Consider the following 21,519-nt stretch of genomic DNA (forward strand, 5'->3'; position numbering starts at 1 on the left):
ATTGCCAAATTCGAATCCTGAAACTAAAAGCAGAATTCGAACCCTGAACCTAACAGCAGAGACTACGCTAAGAGTCCTCCCCTAGTCATTGGACCAACTCCAGTTGTCAAATAGACTTTAGCAGATATTAAGACTCTTAAGTTCATTTTTGGGGATGTCATTAACTATATATATCCCTTTTATTGTCCGGATTTTTGTGAAAATTCATTTAAGAGCCTTTCTCGAATAGAAATTGGATATTTTCTTGCTCGCATTATGATCATCATGGTAAATATTAGTCAATCTTTAGATGATAAATGATTGTTTACAGATCTTAAGAATCCCGGGTGCCGAAGAGTTTTCGAGTCAGTGAAACTTCCGTCAAGTTTCAAGCATTAAAGGTCCTGCCAATCTCAGCCTAATTCCTATCGATGGCTTACAACTTAAGTCCAAATATGATCTTAACATGCAAGTTTTACTTCGTGATTATGCTTCTAAAACCCCTTCCAGTATACTAATACAAAATGCACCCAAGACTTTTTTACTTGGTCCAAAACATTCTCGCGTCTCAGATACAAAGGTTGTAAGGTTTTAGGTGACCATTTCTATCAAACCTGATGAAAAGCAGAAAATCCAGACTCTTTGGCCATATGTGGATTTGCCGACTTGGGATCTTAAATCTCAACATAGCCAAAAAGGTTAAGGACACAAATTGTATCCTTAATAAACTCTTGAATTTAGGAAAAAAAAAAAGACTAAATCAACCATCTCGCAACCAGTTGAATTTGTGGTCTAAAAAAGACACCAAATTGTTTACTGTGAGCAAATTCTAGGACTCTCCTACATACTACCTTATTAGTACGTCTGCACCGAAACCAAGTGAATTGATACAGCGTATAGTTTTGGCCTCAGATAAAATGTTTTCAAAACTTGGCTCGCTTCAGCTTTTGATAAGGTCTGCATATTTGACATGATTTAAGCCCTCAATCTTGTTAAAAGTGGTTGGCCTCAGAATCCTTGAGCGCCAAAAGCTTTTCCTTCAGAAAACATCGCTTTAAATCATATGCTCAATCAGGTTGACCTTCAAGTAGGCCTGTCAACGGATCGGGTCTAGATCCGGATCCGTGAAATTATTGCGGGTATGAGTAGGGATTTAATTCCGTTTTCCGGATCCGAATCCGTTTTGTCAAACAAAAAAACGGGTCGAATACGAAATATAGTATTCCGGCCCGTATTAGACCCGGATCCGGATATAAATGAATTAATAATTTAAAAAATATATATTTATCAATATAATTTGATTAGGGTGATGTATTTGAATAAAGTCAAATTGATTTCTTTTCTTATTTGATTTTTTCTTTGCATTAGTTAGAAATTAGTTTACAAATATTTTTTTTCTCATTTTTATTAGAAATTATAAATTTTACTAAATTTGTTCGGGTAGACCCGACCCGGATCCGGAACCCGTCGGATCCGGAACATAGAATAAAAGACCCGTCGGGTAAACGGGTCGGATCCGGGTCCGGTATAGTAATTCGGGTCCGGGTCCAGAATAATGAATTTCGGCCCGGACCCGGCCCGTTGACAGCCCTACCTTCAAGTGCGTCAGACGAGACTTGTTACTAACGCCAGGTCGCTTTTACATTCATTGTAGGTCTCGCCAAAGAGGACCAAACTCTCACTAAAATCCATCCAACACAAGCACTTCACATTGCACCACACAATCACCATTTTTGCAAACTACCCAAGTTTCAACCTTTCATGTTATATAGGCCTGAAAGAGGAAAAAAATTAAGAGAACTTTCCATTTCAGTTGTTCAATGCCGAGTCCTTCGATACCACGTTCTAAATCTGCTCCTAGAATTTCAACAACTCCTCTCTCTCCCTCTCACTCAGATGTAACTTCTCGATGGACATCAACGTCCGAAAACTCATCTAGAACATGGCCAAAGAAAGTTGGTAACTTCATTGCAAGAAAGACTGGCTCATCGTCTTCATCAAAGAAATCAATCCTAACTGAAGAGAGCCTCAAGGAATTCAACAGACTAAATGAAATTCTAGAACAGAAAAGGCACTTCAGCAGTAGTCCTTACTACAAGGGGCTGACTTACTCATCCCTTGTTATTAGTAGACAGAGACCTTCACTGCCAAGTCCTGATACAGAGAGCAATGCCGGAAGTTTTATGAGCTCAAGCTCTAAAACCAGCTTTGTATATAAAATGCAAGAATGGGGAAGTTCCTGCTTTACATCCAAGGACAAAGAAGCAAACATTTCTCAGCCCAAATCAAGTTCCTCTAATAGTAAAAACTCCAGAGACACTATCACCCCTATCCGATCTCTATCATCCTCTACATTGTCCAAACAAGGTTCAACACCCGCAACAACAAATACAAGATATAGATGTACCAAAACTGCAAAAGAGCTGGGCTCTGAAAGTGAAAAACTTGGCAGCATTAGCACAAAAATTACCAGCACCACCAGTACTGATGCTGCTATTGCTATATTGAACAAAGGGAAGCCATTGAGGGAGAGAGTATTAGTACCACCATCACCACCACCAACACCGCCTCATCCAGGACCACAAATCATACCACCAGCACCAGCACCAACACAAATTCTACAACCACAACCAACACTTCAACCACCACAGACATCATCCCGACCAACAATAACACCATCTCAAACTTCACCAACTGAAAAGATAGTCCAGGAGAAAGAGACGAACAAGCCAGAGAATGAAAGAAAATTTATGTGGGCTGACAAGTATCGACCATTTGCCCTGAAGGATTTCATATCCAATCATAGTAAAGCACTAGAGCTGCAAGCTACAGTGAGATAGCCTGACTAATTCTCCCTTTTCATTCTTCTCTGTCCATATTCTACTTTCGACAGGGTACAATGAACTGAACATTGATATCTAATTGTTAGTTTACAATCTTCTATAGGTCAAGTCAGAAAATTGTAGTCATTTCATATTTGAAGGACAGCCAGGGGTTGGAAAGAGAACGATGATTTGGGCTTTCCTCCGTGAAGCTTTTGGAGAAGATAGAGTAGAGGTAATGCTCTAATATAATATCTTTTTATATAATTTTCTTAGTGCAAACAAGAATAAGCATATCCGTTGTGGAGTATGTTGGCTAAAATCTATAGAATCAGCATACCAGATCAAAAAGTAATGACCACATGACAGAAGCTCACACACAGAGGGAATATACAAACTGTAAACTAATTCAATATGTGAAACCAGATATTAGTATCATCTCACTTGAGAAACTTTGGAGGAAACAGCAACGAAGAGTCAAACTAAAGATAAAAGTTTTTCATCTTCATTGTTAGGGCCAAGAAACTCTGCTAGTGTTTTTGTCACCATGATTAGATTAATCTCTACTGCAAAATTGAAATATATTAACATGACTGAGTGCCAAAGAAATTCAATTGCAAAGATCTAGAAGCTGTCTTATGTCATGATCAATATGTTCTACAGGCTAGAGAGGAAAGCAGGAAGTTCGTTCTGAAGGTCAGTTCTAGTTCCCATCCCTAACTCCACTTTTTCAATTTTTCATCTCCTTTCCTCATTTGCCAGAATTGGAATATTGTACTATCTCATGTGGCTTCCACATAAGCAGAGGGTAATAATAAAACAAATATCACGAAAGGAAGTTCAAATCAACCAATTGAAGTAGCATCACTTGGTCAATCAGTTGAATCAGTCAGTCTTCCTAAAAAGTTTTCACTTCTGGGTCAATGTACTTAGAACAGCAGCCATTACTAGTACTTCGGTCTAAATGTAATACTTGGAGAATATTCAGATGAATTTCACTCAAATTACCAACAATACCTATGCACTTCTTAAAAGAAAAAGAAAAGATTTAGACTTTAGATTAATTAGACCTTTGTTTTACCGGTAAAGCGACTCAAGATGACCATCAACCTAATTCTTGAGGTTGGAAGAAGATCATGTCTAAATCCAGTTCTTCCATGAAATGTAAACGTCTCACTGATGTCATTTGCTTGCTTTAATTTGCTTTCTTGATGATTTGACATAACCAACTAGTTCACGTTGAGTTAATTTACTCAAGACAAATTTCCAGATGTATCTAGTTCCCTTTGAGTTACTATTACCTACCATCAGAATCTTGACAGCATCTTAACAAGGTGTTTTGGTGTAGAATTTGTTGAATCCGATTCATGACTGCAGAATGCAGGTGTAAACAGTAAAGTGAGAAAAGAAACTGAAAGGCGCAACTTAGGGATGTTGTTAGTCCAAAATCACAATTGCTTATTTATAAGTAAAACTATCACACATTTAGAAAAGGATACTTTCAGGGAGTCTTGTGCTCGTCTCTTCAGCCAAATAAAGAAAACTCTTACAAAACATCTTGTTCCTGCCTTATCAACATCCCAATTAGAGAAACTCCTTCAAAAGAAGGGTCAACTAAAGAAAAGAAAGAAATGCAGACCTTGAACTCCGAGAAAGAAATTTATATGCTCTACTAATCTAGACTGAAGGATCTACTAATCTTTATTACAGGGAGAAGCAGTAAGTAGCATCAATGTCAATATAAAGCACTCGTCTATGCATGTTGAAATCAATCTCTCTGAACTAAGAGGGTATGAGAAACACGTTATTGTGGAACTGATCAAAGAGAAAAGTGACAAATCATCAAGTGAGGCTTTGCAGTGCAATCCTGATAATTGTAGAGGTACTGCAAGAATTCTTTTCAACGAAAGTAATTCTACAACATCAAATGCCAGACAGAATGATTTTCCTTTCTTTATTCATACTTATGCAGCCATAATTCTCTACGAGGTGGACAAACTTCCAACTGAAGCCCTACTCTATATCAAGTGGCTTTTAGAGCGGTATAAAGGGTGTAATAAGCTCTTCTTTTGCTGTAGCGATGCCTCAAAGATCCATCCATTAACTTCACTTTGCACTCTTGTTCAGCTCCTACCGCCTTCTACTGAAGAAGTAGGAAACTGAAATACCTAAAGACTGTCAAAATCATATCTCGGAGAAGTTCTGACTTTTTGCTTTCCACAGATTATTAAAGTACTGGAATTCATAGCACAACAGGAGGGAATTACGTTACCACACCAGTTGGCTGCCAAGATTGCAAAATCCTCCAAGAACAACCTAAGACAAGCCATACGCTCATTTGAAGCAACCTGGCAATTCAAGTACTCTTGCCTATGCATAGCCTTGCATGTTACATTACTATAGCAACCACAAAAAGTGCACCCATTCACACCCATTATGTGCGTGTCTTTCCAATTAGAAAGAATAATTCTCCAGGAAAGTTTTTCCTTTCTTGATTCCTTAATGCAAACATATGCAGTTCTGTTCTGAAAGAAAATCAAGAAATCATGATAGGGTGGGAAGATGACATAGCAAAAATTGCTAGAAATATAATAGACGAGCAAAGCCCAAAACAGTAAGTTTTGTCATACTGACTTGTAAGCTTTGTGATTTTGAAAGTTGTATACGACTTCCACATAATACAACCTACTAGTACAACAGGTTACCTAAAACTAGAAAACCTGACCATGAGGATCATTACATGTTCCAGGCTATACAATATCCGTGGAAAGCTCCAGAACCTTATAGAGCACAATGTATCTCCAGAGTTCATATTTGAAGTAAGAAGTTCAATGCCCTTACCTGTGCCACTCCATTACTAAAGGTGCAACTCTAACTAGTTATCTTTTTTGCAGACTCTAGTGAAAGAACTCAAAAAGAACTTGGATGAGCAATTACAGAAACAGATTGACAATCTACACGAGAAATACAATGTATAGACTCGAGGTTATCGGTTACTTTTCCTATCCTAATAGTTCCATTTGCAGTTCAAAAAAAAAAAAACAATAGCCAGGTGTGGCTTTGATATTTTTGCAGAAAAATGATGATTGCGAGAAGCATTATGCCCCTGCACCAAATCGACAGGAGGAAATGGGTAAAAGACTCAATGATCCAGTCAGAAAGACTGTGCAGCAATTTATGAGAATAGAAGGTAAGAAAATCTTGCAACAGAAACTAAGTATCCATATTATTGTAGCATAAGGCCAGTTATTTGATTGCTCACATGACGAAAGTTTATCAAGGAAATTGGTGCATAAATAAAAGTAAAAAGGTCTGATGATAATTTCTGCTATTCTTGTCCTTTAGAAGACCAACCTTGAACACTACTACTAAAAACTGCAAAAGGAAAGCTTAACTGTCCTAAAAACAGATCGTTAAGTTTCATAGTCAATGTTTGGAGCGAAATTCAACAGAACAGTGATTTTTTTCTTATGGTAAATATCAAATCACATGGTTGACTAAGGGCAAATCCCCTCAAGTTAGCAAAAGAAAGTGCTTATGCTTTCACTGGTCTTCTCCACCCCCCACTGCTTAGGGGTCAAATGTTTATCTCTCTAATGTTCATCGATCAACTGAATCTCACCACCCAAAATGTCCTTGACATTTCTTATAAATAAACTTTAGTTACTCTTCGTAAGAGAATTCAAACAAGATTGTTAGAGGGCTTCCTAACAATTTCTGGGAGATATCAAATGCTAATGTTTTAAAAGTATAAAAAGGTTTCACAAATGATCATGTAAGATTCCTCGAAAGATAAGGCAAATATTCTGTAAACATTTTTGCCATGATAAATCACATTAAGTGAATGGCCATGTGAAAAAAAAATATTCTTCAGCTCCTAATCAAGGAATAGTTTGCACCACTACTGCAACCTCTATCTAAATTGTACTTCTGCTTACCCCATTGTTCTTCACTTTGACTTTCATCAAGCACCTTTCCCAATTATGAGGTACCTTCTGCTATACTTTATCTGGCTGCATCTTTGCTTTTCCACCCTACTTTCACCATACCAATTTCATGTGATAAGACTAAATGACTTAGAAATTGTTACCATGCATCTTTTAATAACCAAGGCTTCCTCTGTGATAGATATGCATCACTTGAAGTGTTAAAGCATCTCATATAGGCAGCTTTTCACCAGGATTTCCTTTTGTCACTTGGCATGGTATTCTCCCACCAATGAAACATAATTCTCTCTTTACTGTCAAAGGAATAGAAATAGCCTCATGAACAAAGTTGCAGATGCGTCTAAAGCCGTACATACCTCAAGACATCTTCATACATTCATCTACCACCAAAAAAAAAAAAAATGAAACTGTCAACTTGGCAAAGGCCAACTAACAAATGCTAAAACGTTAATGAAATAAGTCAAAAATAGACGTTGTGATTACTGATCACTTTCTCTTTTTCTTCCAGAGTTCATAGCAAAATTCATGAGCTGGTACAAAGGCTTGGTTGTCAAGAGCAAGCAGATGCAAGCCCATGCAATTTAAAGGACTAATTAGTAACTGTGAACTCAGTTACTTCATGAAGTGGATTCGAATTGTCAATACAGTTGACAATTTTACTTTTTCTTTTTAAATAGTTTGGGGTCTTAATAAATGGCCAACAAAATTGTCCGTGAGCATTATCTAAAAGCACATTAGTATTACATAAATGCATGAATAAGATCCAGATCCAGCTGCTGCATTCTATTTCTATATTTCTCGTCCTACAGATTGGACAAGAGTACTAACTTTCAATTAACTTTTTTATATTTCAGTAATCATATAAATATAAGGTAAGATATAATGCAAAAAATTTCACCTCATTCTTTAACACACATCCAGCTCTATATGGTTACAAGCATTTATAAAATATATTCAGAAGTGCCCTAATGAATTGTCTATGTGCAAGCAACACTCAATTTTCTGGGGGCAGACCTAATATGGCAGCCAATAGCTCTGAAACATAATAAAAGTGAGTGGTCACTGGCATGTCAACAACATTACTACCTAAGAAACAGACGTGAAAATAACATTTATGATGTTAGAAGTTAAAACCCAAAGTTCAACGAGAAAGATGGACAAAAGAGAATATTGTAAACTAAAGACAAGTTCTAATTTGTAAAATACAGATTGCTCACCCCAAAATTCCAAATTGAACTCGAAAGCTCATACAACCCTTCTAGCATGATAAACTAGCTATTATAGTTAGTATTATAGTTGCAAGGATTCAGTTTAAGAATGAAAGATTACTGTAAAATATAAGTGATGGCACCTTAAAACAATCAGCCAAAATCTGGCAATCACTTCTTCAAGTACTTGATTTCAGCAAAAATGCTTGAGATTAAGATCTAATACGGACTTTGTATAGAGAACTAATTTGTCAAGTTTGGCAATATACATGGTTCCTGATGCCGCCAACACCCCCTAGCTTTCTTATGTAGACATGCCTGATGTGTAAGCACTTGCAAAATAGTGCAGTTAGTTCAAGTTAACCTATTGCACTATTCTAGTAAAGAGTTCAATGCTATCCAAATGATCAAAGTTTTGTCTTTAAGAATTAAATTCCAAGGTGTTAATGAAAAGGTATTCAGTTCCTGTAAATGCTGGCAAAGTAATGAAACTCCTGCTTAATTGAAGTTAAATTTTAACTTTACTCAACAGTTACTTTTCCAAACTCATTATACTCAGGATCATGAACAATAACATTAGAACACACTAAATTATAATGATCTCATGACTGAAAACTTGGAAACTGTTACAGTGTCTATCTGATATCTCCCCATTTTTGATGAATAGATTATTGGGATCTCAATGAAGCCTTACAAACTCTGAGAATAAGTAGTCCACAGAAAAAAATGCGTAAAACTAGCTCACTGTTACCCTAAAAATAATCCATTATGATAAATGTACAGAATCTGTGGCATTAGAACTAATCTAACCTCTGGAATAATGTAAAGAAACTCATTGCACAGCCAACCGCTGAAGATGTTCCAAGAAGACCTCAAAGCTGACATCATCAGTAAAAATAATATCTCCCCCAGGAGCAGGAGGAGCATCAGAGTTGTATGTAGCAGAAGGATTCAATTTTACCAACAGAAAACGTGCCTGCATAGAATTAGCCTCTTAAAATTTTTATAAAAAATAAAAATTAAATTCTCCTCCCTATTTGTGATTAGCCACCAGTTAATAAAAAATACTTTGATCATTCAAAAGCTGTTAATCAAGAACAGGTCAAACAGAAGTCAAGAACTATGTCAAGTAATTTCTCAGCAATATGCAAAGATTTCCACTAATGGAACGCTGACTCATGATTCCCTGCTAATTTAATTAGTTAATAGAAAAATCCAAAAAATTAAAATGGACCACCAATAACAAGCAACAAGTTTTCAGTGTGTTAGTAAAAGTCAAAAGTTGAGTTTCAGAGAGAATTTTGGGAAAGTGTTTATAAGAACCACAGGAATTGCCATTTCCAATTTAAAAGTTTTACAAAATCACCATACAGCAGTTATTAACAGCTCCCCTTCCCACCCACCCCCACTTCATTTTTTGGTCAACAAGGAATATTGCATTTTGGTTGCTCCTCACAGTAATTACATTCATAAAGTAAAATTCAGTAACCTGAGAGCCATGCTGATCACAAATGACCAAGCGGGGTACAGGAAATCTTTCTCTGATTATAGAATTAGCATCATCCCGGGGAGATTGCAACAGCTGTGCAAATGCCTGCAAGCACAGGTGTGTTTTAGATTGCAAACCATGAATGGACGGCTTATGCTTTACTGCAGCAGAAGCCATGGTCAGGAAAATAACATTTTAGAAGTCAACTCCAACAAAGCCCTAAGCAGCAGGTCCCAAACTTTCATGTACTGAACTAGAACAGCTAATCCAGACTCTGGGAATACTTACTTTATATCCATTCTAAATGCCCTCTGCCACTTAAGGCTATTATTGGCTAGGAAAGTAATTCTTAATAAGTGAGTCCTATTATTACATTGTTGCGACTGTTGTTCCCCCGCCCCCAAAACCCAACCTTTTAGAGTTCTGGGGCCCTACACATATAAATTGAAAGTGCCATTTCTTCCATCTCCAAAGACAAGAATCATGAATGACACGGTCGAGCCTAATATCATTTAGACAAGAATCATCCCAGGTTTTCTCAAGATCTGAGGAAGGGTATCTGAAAGTAACTCTTCAGACCATCTCATTAAAATCAATCATGACTATTGTGTAAGACTCGACTCCAGGCCATTACACTACCCTATCATTGTTTATATGGCTAGCCCCAAGCACACCAATCTGCTATAGAAATTTATGGCAGAAATTTGTACTTCTTGTATAGGTCTCTTACCCCAATTGTTCAGCTGTATAACGTTTTATATTTGGCTACATTAGCAATTATAACATTTTATACATTTTAATGTAAGACAGCCAAGCAACATGAAGCCCGATAACAAGAAATCAAATAAACAAGGCAACATCCTGCTTCCCAAAGTTATTAATGAATTCTGAATAGATTCAGAAATTAACAGAGCCAAATGTACAAAGATAACTTTAAACAAAGTATAAGACTGACTACTGCCATCCCTAACCCCCCAACTCTTAAAACATAACCAAAACCATAAGAGGTAGCCAAACAACACATATATAACTGACCAAGTCTTCTGGAACTGAACAAGCAATTACTTGGTTCCAACTTGACCTAGCCCCACAAAAAAGATGAGAACAAATGTGGTAACATGAATCCCCAAGCTTTTATCATTTCTTTATCCTAAGTCCAGGTTACCCAAATATGTTCCCAGCAACTAGTTTCCAGTCAACTCATAACCATCTGAAACAATAACAGTTTGTTTAAAGAGAACAAGCGACCTCATCCTATCAATCCAAGTTTCAGGGAGATTACAACTTGCAAACAATCTTACCTGATGTTCAGGCTGTTGGTGGTATCCTGCTTTTCGCCATTGAGCAATAGTTGATCCATGAAATACGACAATTGTAAAATAAGAATCCAAAAGTAGGATTCTATCAGCAGCAATGGCAGCAACATCAAGGAGAACCGGTTCTGGAGCAGAATGAAAAGAGTAAGAGATCAATGAAGGTTGGATCATCACCACTGAATTTGCCACATTTTCCCTATTGAGAATCATTCTGAAATATGCTGTCTCATCAGGGCTGTTATTAAAGACCTGAAGCAAAAAATTCAGAAAGATATTAGGACAGAAGTAACTTAAATTAGGGTGGACTTAACTCCTAAAATTGCAGAAAAGATGAACAACTAAATAAAACAAGAAAAATAAAGACATACCTGGACAAACTGAGAACGCCGTAAATGAAACACAAACTGAGGAAATATTGAAAACCTAGGAGATAAACTGAAAGAAGATGGACTGTCCTTTTGGTAGTCGCCAAATCGTGAACATATATGAATCAGGGATTTATCCAACCATCTTATAGGGTCAAATTCAGCCTGTAGAAGTGGAAACTTGCACTTTAAAAGGCATAGTGATATACAAAAGGAATAAAGCAGTAAAACTGGAAGAACATGCTATGATTTTTACCAACATAACATCATAATACAGATAAATAAAAAGAAACTACAAACAGGAAAAGTAATCTTCGACCAGTATAATTAAACAAATTATGGAGTTTGGAAGGCCAGAAATTACAACATGCACACACTAAACCCACCATTCCACTTTGGGAGTTGGACAAGCTACCCCTGCAATTCCTTTCGAAATAACAAGCATACCCATTGACGCTACTGGCATGGGGGTTTTCAGCCTTAACCATTAAGTAACTTGTTAACTTTTACAGATTCTCCTTTTCACTTCTAAATTTTCACAGACAATGCAAAAAAAAACAGGTAGTATGTCAAATACCTTAACTGTCCTCAAACTCTAAGAAATGTAACTATACATCATGAACAAAAGGTATGCCAAAGATGTAAACATTGTTTTTAGGAACTTTGGAAAGCATATCATGGGATGAAAAGACAATTAACAATTATGACTGCATGACAGGCATCTCTGGCAAAAAGGGCTGGTAAAGGTAATCACATTCATTCTTGTAAACATAAAACAACAAAGGTCTATAGGTTATCATTTCACAGATCTTCCATAGTAACAATCACTTAAAGCTCAATGATATTGATCCCCATTCCCCTGATGTAAAATGAGATTAATTGGTTTGAGAAAATTACAATCCACCAAGAGAAGCAACGATTCAACCAACAAATGCTGAAGAAAATTTTCAGGTAACAAAAATAAGACATGTAATTCTACAACAGAACAGACGAATACACGTAATCCTATACCAAAAATTAATTGGTAGTACATAGCAATCTCAGTCAGTAATGATGAAAATGTCAAAGAACCTGTCCTAACAAAAGCTAACTTGAACAAAGTTCTAGCAAAAAGGACAATCTAATAGCATACTATTGGCAAAGCCTGGGTATAGGCACCAATAATGTAAAAATAAAGTTAAAAACCAGAATTTAAACTTCCCAGTAGAAGAGGGTCAAACAACCAATTTAAATAGAAATTCCAAGTACATTGGACCAGACAAATTCAAACATCTAGACAGACATTAGTACACCTTGACTTATTAAAGAACAAACTTTTACCTCAGTTTCCATTTTAAAAGAAACTTGGCGTGCCATAACTACAGCAGCAGCTTCTTGGTCAAACCCAGCTACTAGGTCCTAGAAAAAACATGCATACTTGTATCAGATAATCAGCTTAGCAAGGAAGAGAGACACAAGGTTATAGGCAATGACACGAATACTTAGTCATATTTCCTTCCCAAAGTAAACATTATGAAAATCTAACAAAATCTCCCAAAAATCAGTAATATATGGACATTTGATGTATTCCATTTCCTCAGAGCAATAACTGTAACTTTACATAAATGTCATCTAACACTTTTCTCCTAGTACGATACAGCTCGCCCTAGATTCTAGATTTTCTATTTGTCATAGAAAATCTGTACTGGCAAGACACATCTTAGAAGTATCCAATATTGGTAAAATGAGTATAGCTATCTTTAACTCAGTAACCATGTGCGATTAAATGTATGGCCAACTAAAGACACACAATGTGCATGGAGAACACCTTTTCAGCTACCACAAGCCAGAAGCAAAAAATGTTTAATCCAGTGAGTCCGTAGCAAGACAAGACAAATATGTACAGAGTACATGGGTTTTCATGAGCTCAGTCACAACAAGTAGGTGAAGTCACACGCTAAATTCCATTTAACTTCTTTCAGAATCTTCAACCTCCCATATATGATTACTATAAACCTACATTAGAGCTTAAACCAAGAAAGATCTGCTAAGTCACAAGAGAAATGAAGAAAAAAGGAATATGGACGACACAGCCACCTCATCTGCCAGTACAGTGATGGGGTAAAGTATAATACTGACATTCAAAAAAGCAAGACAATTTCTGAATCACATATCTAAGAAGTTGGCAAGCAACATTAATACAAAAAAGCCGAAGCAATATTGCAGAGCTCACCTGTACACTTCCTGGTCCAGCAACCCACCTTCTGGAGATGGTGGTTGCACGAAGCCTCATTTGTCCACTGCTATGCTGGTAACTGGACAGGAGTATCTTTGATGAGTTAGGAATTCAACTATGCAAAGCAGGAAAAAATGCAATGAAGTGAGCAGAAGTGCATACTATGTCAAAAACTGGAAGTAAAACAAGTTGTTTGCTGATTGAGCAATAGCATCAGGGCTCTCCTTTTTGACAATATCAAAGAATAAGCATAACGACGTAGTTTTGTCAAGGCCGCACATCTTCCATGCAGTTGTGTTTCCTTGACCAATGACATTTTCGGAGGCCAATGGACCTTTCTGCACAAAGTCTCCAATCATCAACATCCAAATACAATTTGATAAAACAGAACTTTCAAAAATGTCAGGCTTGTACCTTATCAAGTGATGCACAAGGGCCAATAATTCCTTGAATCTTAATATCTTTTGAGCAATTTACCTCAAATATACCACTGTAAAAGGGTAACTCAACCATCAGAAAGCTGTGCTTGGTCTACTAAAGTGATAACAGAACAAAAGACACTTATATTGACTAGTTAATGAGGCAAGCTTTGGTAGTTTTATAGGACAAGGGGCAACAACAAAATGAGAAAGGACCATCAGTTTCGAAAGAAAATCAGGTAAAGGATAGGTAACAAAATGAGGCGAAGAAAAAAGAAGAGTTTTCTCTCAAGTGGTCAATGAAATGGAGAAAATAAGAGAAGAATTGGATTAACAACCAATGATAACCCTCCAATGTGTAAAAAAAATTTTTTTTTTTGCAAAATCCTGCTTGTTTTTCAGAACATAAAATGTAGAATAATGATGTTACCAACTTCCTTGCAAACCATGCATTCAAGAAAGAACAGACAAGAAGGGCAAAAAAGAAAAAAAGTTCTGGCACTTTCCTTTTTCCATCATTCCACCATATATACAAGGAAAGAACTTGATGGTATGATCTACAGGCCCCAAGCCAACATGCAAAATAACATCAATGCAGTAGACATCAAAAAAAACATTTCTCTTTCGTTTTTGTACCCAATAAAGGTAAGTGACCTACTATTTCAAATTTTAGCTCATTGAAGAAAGGAGATTATCATCCTTGACAATGTTGGTTGTAATAATTAGAATGCCTGAGAGCACTAACAGGGAAAATTTCAGACATCATGCACATACAAACTCTAAGTTAACAATCATGGTTTCTAAGGATACATATGTAAGTGCACAGAAGCAGCCCTGCAAGAGGAATCTCAGATTTATTGTCATATAACAAGTTCATCAAGTTGTACTACAATAGTTTACCTTCAAAAAATAAGAGTCACCAACACTCATGCGTGCTTAGCTTAAACACTCAATAAGATGTTTGCAAGAAATGTAGTTGGTCATGATCCAAGTTTGTAGAGACTTGGCATATGAGCCAATCAATGTTGCGAGATTGAGGATAAATCATTAATAGTAAAGGCAAAGAGGATCAGAAAAGTGGATCATTGTTTATATCTGAAAAGGCAAAAGAAACTACAGTACCCAGTGCAAATTTGTTTGATTGTTTAACTTCAAACAAATAAGGTAACATAAAACGATCCCATGAACTACAATACTTTCTTCAAAAAGAAAAATACTGGTCAGGTGTTTTAAAAGTAGGCAAACAACTTAAAAAGTTTATCAGTAAAAAGTTTCAAAAACAGAGAGAGTAGAAAGGATAAAGAGGCTAACTGTTACAAGTCACAAGATTAATGATACTTCTGCACAATAATTGCTCGCTTATCCAGCACATTAATGAACCAAAAAAAAAAAATCAAGTTCAGCCAAATCAAACCTTACCTTGAAGATAGTCCCAGGTCATAATCCCCAGACTGGAAAACACGTTTTAAAGAATCCCTGAAAACTGAATGACCAAAACTTTCTGCCAGCACAACGAACCCTCCAGTTTTCTCAACTACTGCTTTAAGTTCAGCCACTCCTACCTATACATCAATTCAACTGTCATCCTCCACAAGTACATTTAGCACAGTAACAGCTCAATTTGCTCATACTAATAGTTAACAATAGATAAGTAGCATATTTAGGACCAAATTGGCAACAACTTAATCATATAATCACCCAAAACTGAATTGGATGTCTCCCTCGCATTTGTCCATCAGCAAAAAAAAAGTAGAATTCCCTTGTATGAAAATATTAAGCTATAAATACTACTTAAATATTTTACATAGTGAAAAAAGTGGTTGCCCACCAATTGTAATCTCTTTAAATTTCAATTGACTGATACATTAAATGTAAGATGTTTTTTACCTGTACTTTAACTTTCAACTATCCCCTGATATCCTTGCCAGTCAAACTAAGAGGGTTCTATCTGGGAACAGAGAGGGCACAAATTAATGGCAGTGGAACTCTATGGATTAACTAAAGAATTGACCCAGATTTTTTAATGCTCCTACATGCAAAGTCCACAAGTCAGCAATGAAGTGAAGTTGCTGCACTTAATTTGTTCAAATTTGATGGTTCTCATAAAAAATTCTAGATTCTATTGCCACTTTTCTTCAGTATTATTTTTCTTACATTATTAAATTCATTTGCATAAGCCATAACACTTGCTACTTATGTCTTACAAGACATTTATAGGACGAAAATTGTGTAATAGATTCTTTCCTATTTCTCCTTCATTTCTCTTTTCCTGTTGAATTATCCTCGCCCATCAAACTTATCAAGTATTTGTGAAATAGCAAAAAAGTCATTCAAAATATGTGCACCAGATTGCTGCATCCTCAATAGAAACAAAGCATCCGCTATGATCTCCCTACATTGGGACATTTAGTCTGAAAAATCAACAACATTCAGAAGCATGAGAAAAGTCACATGTCCACACCAAAGCTTAAAAAAGATAATGCTAAACAATCTATCTTTCTATGCATGTTCTAAGACAAATTTATAAAATCCTGTTCTTACAACAACTCACAAGCTCCGAAAAGCATATAGGTGAGATAATAGTCTTACTGCATCCAACTTCTACTTCAAATTATGCAGGGACCAAGTAAGAAGTAAATCTTCGCTAATCTTTAGTTTGATCCGCATCGCTAAAGGAAACACTCAACATCCTAAAACTCACTAGCCGCCAATAAAGGTCAAAGACTAGTCAAAGGCACTTTATCCAATAAAACCATTTAGGATTAAAATTCTACACCCATTTCAATGACTCACAAGCTCCAAAAAGCATTACAGTGAGATGTCATCCTACTGCAACCAACTTTTTCTTCTCCTTATCCAGTGACCAAGTAAGAAGTTAATTCTTACTGTTGTCTTTAAATTGGACACCATAATACAGGTGATAAACAGAATTCCAAAACTCCTCGGCCACCAATAAAGATCAACAACTAATCAAGAGGCTCATCATCCAATTTGCAAATAAACCACCAACTGAATTCCAAAACTCCTCAGCCACCAATAAAGATCAACAACTAGTCAAAGAATTGTAGAACCTTTCCCTAAAAGTACAAGAACGTTGACAACTCAGAACATTGGCAAGAGTGGACAAAGAAAAAGTCCAAGCTTGATCATTCTATAGGGACGTAAACTATTTAGAAGCACACATAGCAGAAAAATCAAGTTGACACTAATCTGTATTACCACTTGTTCCAGTAACAGTAAGAATGGCAATTTAGTTAAGTTTATCTGAAGCTTACTGAATACTTCACAGAAAAATCAGCAAAACCTCTTGTTTCTTTGTCTTTGGATAGGTTCAAAATAAATGAAAAAAAAAAAAGAGGAATACAACGCATTACACGAATGGAACTTCTCAAAAGCTATTCTAAGAATCAGTTTCCCATTGCTTATCATCTTCATCAATGCAGTTTCAGGAAGAACAAGAATTGCTAAAGAGAAAAGAGGAAAAGGTCCAACTATAAATCAACAGTGCAGGCATGATAAGCAAATTATCATTTCTTTCTTTCCAAATTACACAGCACGCCATATAGTCCTAAGATTCGTTCACACTGATTCTTCAGACAACCCCAAATTTGAATCAGACTATATTCTGCACATCACATGAAAATGTCTAGATCTAAAACCACCAAGCTCACTAAATAACTTGCTCATCTATATTAGTCTGGACTCAGGTCTACCAGACCACCTAAATTCTACAGTTGGTGTGAATTTCATAGCATCTTTCACATGAAGCTTAAATTTACAATGAAGCAAATTATCTTGTGCACAGTCAGCAGTTACTAACACGTCCCAAAGCCAAAAAACTTTGGCAATGAAGGCAAACTATTCTCTTTCAAAGGATCAATCACGAGGGTTTTGCTTTAATGAATTCAGAGAGAGAGTAACAATTCACATGAAATATGGATTTGGGGATCAATGCCTACATGTACCACATGTGATTCATGCTCAACATCATATGCTTGTACTACAGATTTCCTTTCAAGATTTTCACCTGTACTACATTAATAACATCCTGCATTTAGGCAGACTTTGGTTAACATTAAATGTTTCTATGTTATCTTAGCACCACCCTAAACCTGCATATAAAGTAAGCATTAAACCGTACTTTCATGAGGAACACAAATTATTCACCTGGTCCAATGCACAAGCAAAAACATCCAGTACGTGTCCTTGATGAACAAGCTGCTTCGAAATTCCTTCATAGAACCTGACAGCTTTATGATAGAGAGGTGCAGAATCTTTATCCAGATCCTTATGAGAACGTATTGGCTCAGATAAAGTTTTTGATACAATCTGCCATTTCATACAAAGAATCCATTAGTAGGCAAAACATCAAGACCATAAAGCTACAAACATGTCTGCCATTTGTAATTGCATTTGCAATTGTGTTTGTAAGTAGAGTTCCCTCATTCTGTTCAAATTCCACATAGTAAGTACCATTTTTTTCCCTTCAAGAAAGAAAACAAAAATAATTACATGCATAAATTGATTAAATAAAAATGGAGTATTCTTCTAGGTACAAATCAAGAAAGTTATGCACATATATATATACACACATGTATATATATATATACACACATGTATATATATATATGTATCAACAAACAGGATACAAACAAAAGTTGCACATGTCATAGGAGCAAGACTATCAACATTTTCCACACGATGGGTATCAGGCATAGAATTGTTTCAATCTTTTAACTATATATTATTGAAGATATGAACTCTAGATATAAGGCTATCAATACAACAACAGAATGGTTGAGTTGCAACAGAAAGATGAATTAGCCACAAAGCAGACTAGATACTCCTTTGTCATTTATCCAAAAGATATGAACAGAAGCTGCTTATATGACTAACTAAATCAAGAACAAATCAGTTGTTTACCATGACATATAAAAGCCTTGAATGCTGACATTACTTACTAACTAGTTCAAATATACCATTTATGGCTTTTGGTTTGATGTTCACGTGAAGAAATTTTCCCACTATTCCAAGACTAAAGCAATGCAAGTTGTATGCAGAATCAGATATCAGTATAAGATGGTAAATAAAAGTCACTATCTACATCATGTAGTTATGACTCTTATATTCTATCCATCAATCCTCTCTCTCTTGTGATACTAAAAAGAAAGTTACGGGATGTTTTCTCTCCTAATGAAAAAAAGAAATCATTTCTAGAACATGTATTGAGCAGGAGAAATTTAAGTACACTAAATTAAAAGTAAATACTTAACATACCGTATAAGTATAGATCATTTTAACTTCACAAAAGAGCAATGGAAGGACAAAGTCTATGCCCATAAAAACTCCCATGATTGAAATAGATCAAAAGATGAACATTTGAACGACACCAATGCCCAAGTAGCTAGCACAAGTTAACGTGTTTTACATATTAACTTTTGAAACACGGCATTGCTTATTCTAACAAGCAAGCAGTTGCAATGAAAATTGCACTGATAGACTTACAGAGCCTGGCCCTTCTGTCGATGGCCCACCCAAAAATGCCATGATTCTGGCCCCAGAGCCTGGAACGCAAATTCCTAACAAATGAGCAGCAACACTCAATGCAGTACCAGAGCACCTAGCAGCCCTTTGATCTGCTGGAACCGGCCAAGGATCTTTTTGAAGCTCCTCGAATATCTAACAAAGATTATAGGTGGAAGAAAAGATCAGAAAAACGGAATGAAAAAACAAAAGGAGGACAGACGAACATGAAGATATCAGGACCTGGAGTTCCAATCGACAAAGTCCACAAAATGTGACAAAGGAATATTTTCTAAAGACGGCCCCCCAAAATGTGAGACTAACATTACAGCTAATAACTATTAACTATCCCAAAATGCGAGAGATGGAAAGACTTAGTTTCAACACTAACACTAGATACATGGTAACAATAGAAATCAGATAGTTTTGTAGTTCTAATCAGAAAACAATCAATTTGCTTGATGAAAACACAGAAATCCAAAAAGTATGAAATCACACCCTGAAGTACGACAAGATCTGCAAGCTGCACACTGCTTCAGGAATTTGTGTGTACTTAAAAAGATGAGTTTTGTTAAGAATTCAATGAGGAAGCATACCGAGCTGAGTGTAAATTCACACTCTGATGCAGGTAACAGAAACCTAGCAATACTCTCCTGCGACAGCCCATCTCTTGCACCAGCAATAACTCCGATAGTTGGCTTCGGCTTATTTGCTAAGAAACCCATATGCTCCAACACCTGCTCCTTAGTTAACTCCTTTGATCCCTTGAAAACATAGACCTTTGGAATCTGCCCATACCCTAGCTCATGAACATGTACATATGTACCAAATGTGATCAAACCAATAAGACAATTCTCAGGCATAGTCCCTAATACCTGCAATCACAAAATGTCTAATAAAGGTGAATCACAAAATAGAGTCAAGACAATAATCTGACTTTTTTTTTTAGCAGGCGCAAATTGGGTAGGGGAAGCAACCATCGTCAAAAATAATTGCCAAAAACTGCCAAGATATTTCTTTTGAATTTATTAAATAAAAAACACAGAAAAAGCAAACAACCTCAAGTCCAAATGAGTTTAATCGCATTAAATAATGTTTCCTTTTGGGTCAGCCTAATGCAGCAAATTGTTTTAAGTGAAGCTGCAGTCTTATTCAAATTCTGATGCTCAAAGTGGAATTTAAGAAATGTATCTAAAGCACATACAAGATTTATCCATTAATTACATTGTCAGTCCACAATTAGAGAAACACTACGAAAAAACAGCTGAAATAAACAAAACAAATGGCAGAAACAAAAAGATTCAGTTTTGAAACATAAACATAATCGCAGCTCATATTCCACATGTAACAAATTAATTAGCTAGACTAGATGGTTCATGCTAAACTCATCCAATAACCCAAGTTTACATGCTTAAAGAAGCAGTCACAGATTAGAGACAGACGCACTCAATAAGTAAAGAAAATTCCAGGAATCCATATGAAAAGATAAATTCAAAAAGTTAGAACGTAGGTCCATGCCTGTAATAAAGAAGATTTCAAGAATCCAATTTCCTCCTCAATAACGCACGTATCCACCACAAATAGATATATAGGACTGGAAGCAGCAGCCGAAGCCGCCAAATTTTGATCCTCATACTCAATAGTAGTGAGATGTGGGAAAAGCTCCCCCGGCAAATTGGATTCCGAAATGCCCTGATAATGGGGAGGAAAATGGTTGCGCTGTAGACAAAAGCAGCAGATCCAGATTTTATTGTTGGGGTTGGAGTAATCAACGATAGCAAAAGGGTTCAACACCGATCGGCAATTCCGGCAGCGGAGAGGGGAGTACGGCAACACTGGGGTAGTCGGAGGAAGAGGTTTTAAGGGCGTGTAAATTGCCGAGATCGGAATTACGCACTGAGCTGACTCGGATTTTATCCCTGGTAAGACGTTCCATGGCATTCGCACGGCGTCTTGCGCTTCTAAGTCGAGAAACTCTGCCATGGCGGCGGTGACGGCAGAGCAAAAGGGCCGTGAATCGGTTGAGACGAGCAGAATATGATGGCGCCAAGTGTTTCGGCAAGTCACTACCAACTACCCATGAAAATTTAAAAGGCTCTTTCGGCTGGTTGATTGTGGGGTTATTTGTGTCTTTGAAATTTTGGCCGAAAATAAAAGTTGCATGAGGTGCAAGTTTTTAATGCTGGGGTTGGCGTGAATTTACGTATTTGTTCTGCTGTGTGGGTAGACTCATTCT

The 21,519-nt window shown here is 36.5% G+C and overlaps 2 protein-coding genes across 6 annotated transcripts; one reads left to right on the plus strand and one right to left on the minus strand.

Moving 5' to 3' along the window:
• The first annotated feature begins 1,547 nt into the window (after nt 1-1,547).
• LOC113732107 (uncharacterized) lies at nt 1,548-7,538 on the plus strand. Of its 4 annotated transcripts, XM_072080137.1 has the most exons (11): nt 1,553-2,810; nt 2,926-3,036; nt 3,465-3,497; nt 4,512-4,683; nt 4,774-4,952; nt 5,025-5,161; nt 5,320-5,415; nt 5,551-5,620; nt 5,696-5,773; nt 5,850-5,991; nt 7,257-7,538. In XM_072080137.1, the coding sequence occupies exons 1-11, from the start codon at nt 1,800-1,802 to the stop codon at nt 7,331-7,333; spliced, it is 2,106 nt and encodes a 701-aa protein (XP_071936238.1). In that variant the 5' UTR covers nt 1,553-1,799; the 3' UTR covers nt 7,334-7,538. The 4 variants fall into 4 exon arrangements, with proteins under 4 accessions (XP_071936237.1, XP_071936234.1, XP_071936236.1 ...); XM_072080133.1 differs by having other exon boundaries at nt 1,549-2,810; nt 4,512-4,952; XM_072080135.1 differs by having other exon boundaries at nt 1,552-2,810; nt 4,512-4,952; nt 5,877-5,991.
• On the minus strand, nt 6,527-21,355 carry LOC113732106 (protein transport protein SEC23 C). Of its 2 annotated transcripts, none has more exons than XM_027257735.2 (14): nt 20,802-21,355; nt 19,880-20,158; nt 19,266-19,439; nt 17,928-18,089; nt 15,180-15,322; nt 13,756-13,831; nt 13,504-13,679; nt 13,339-13,420; nt 12,447-12,524; nt 11,130-11,291; nt 10,747-11,010; nt 9,446-9,550; nt 8,767-8,932; nt 6,527-7,041 (listed from the first exon to the last, which is right to left on the minus strand). In XM_027257735.2, exons 1-13 carry the CDS (start codon nt 21,264-21,266, stop codon nt 8,789-8,791), a joined length of 2,310 nt encoding a protein of 769 aa, XP_027113536.1. In that variant the 5' UTR covers nt 21,267-21,355; the 3' UTR covers nt 6,527-7,041; nt 8,767-8,788. The 2 variants fall into 2 exon arrangements, with proteins under 2 accessions (XP_027113536.1, XP_027113534.1); XM_027257733.2 differs by having other exon boundaries at nt 6,527-7,128.
• Between the last annotated feature and the right edge of the window lie 164 nt (nt 21,356-21,519).

The sequence above is a fragment of the Coffea arabica genome, chromosome 2e (assembly GCF_036785885.1).
Source record: "Coffea arabica cultivar ET-39 chromosome 2e, Coffea Arabica ET-39 HiFi, whole genome shotgun sequence".
Lineage (NCBI taxonomy): Eukaryota > Viridiplantae > Streptophyta > Magnoliopsida > Gentianales > Rubiaceae > Coffea > Coffea arabica.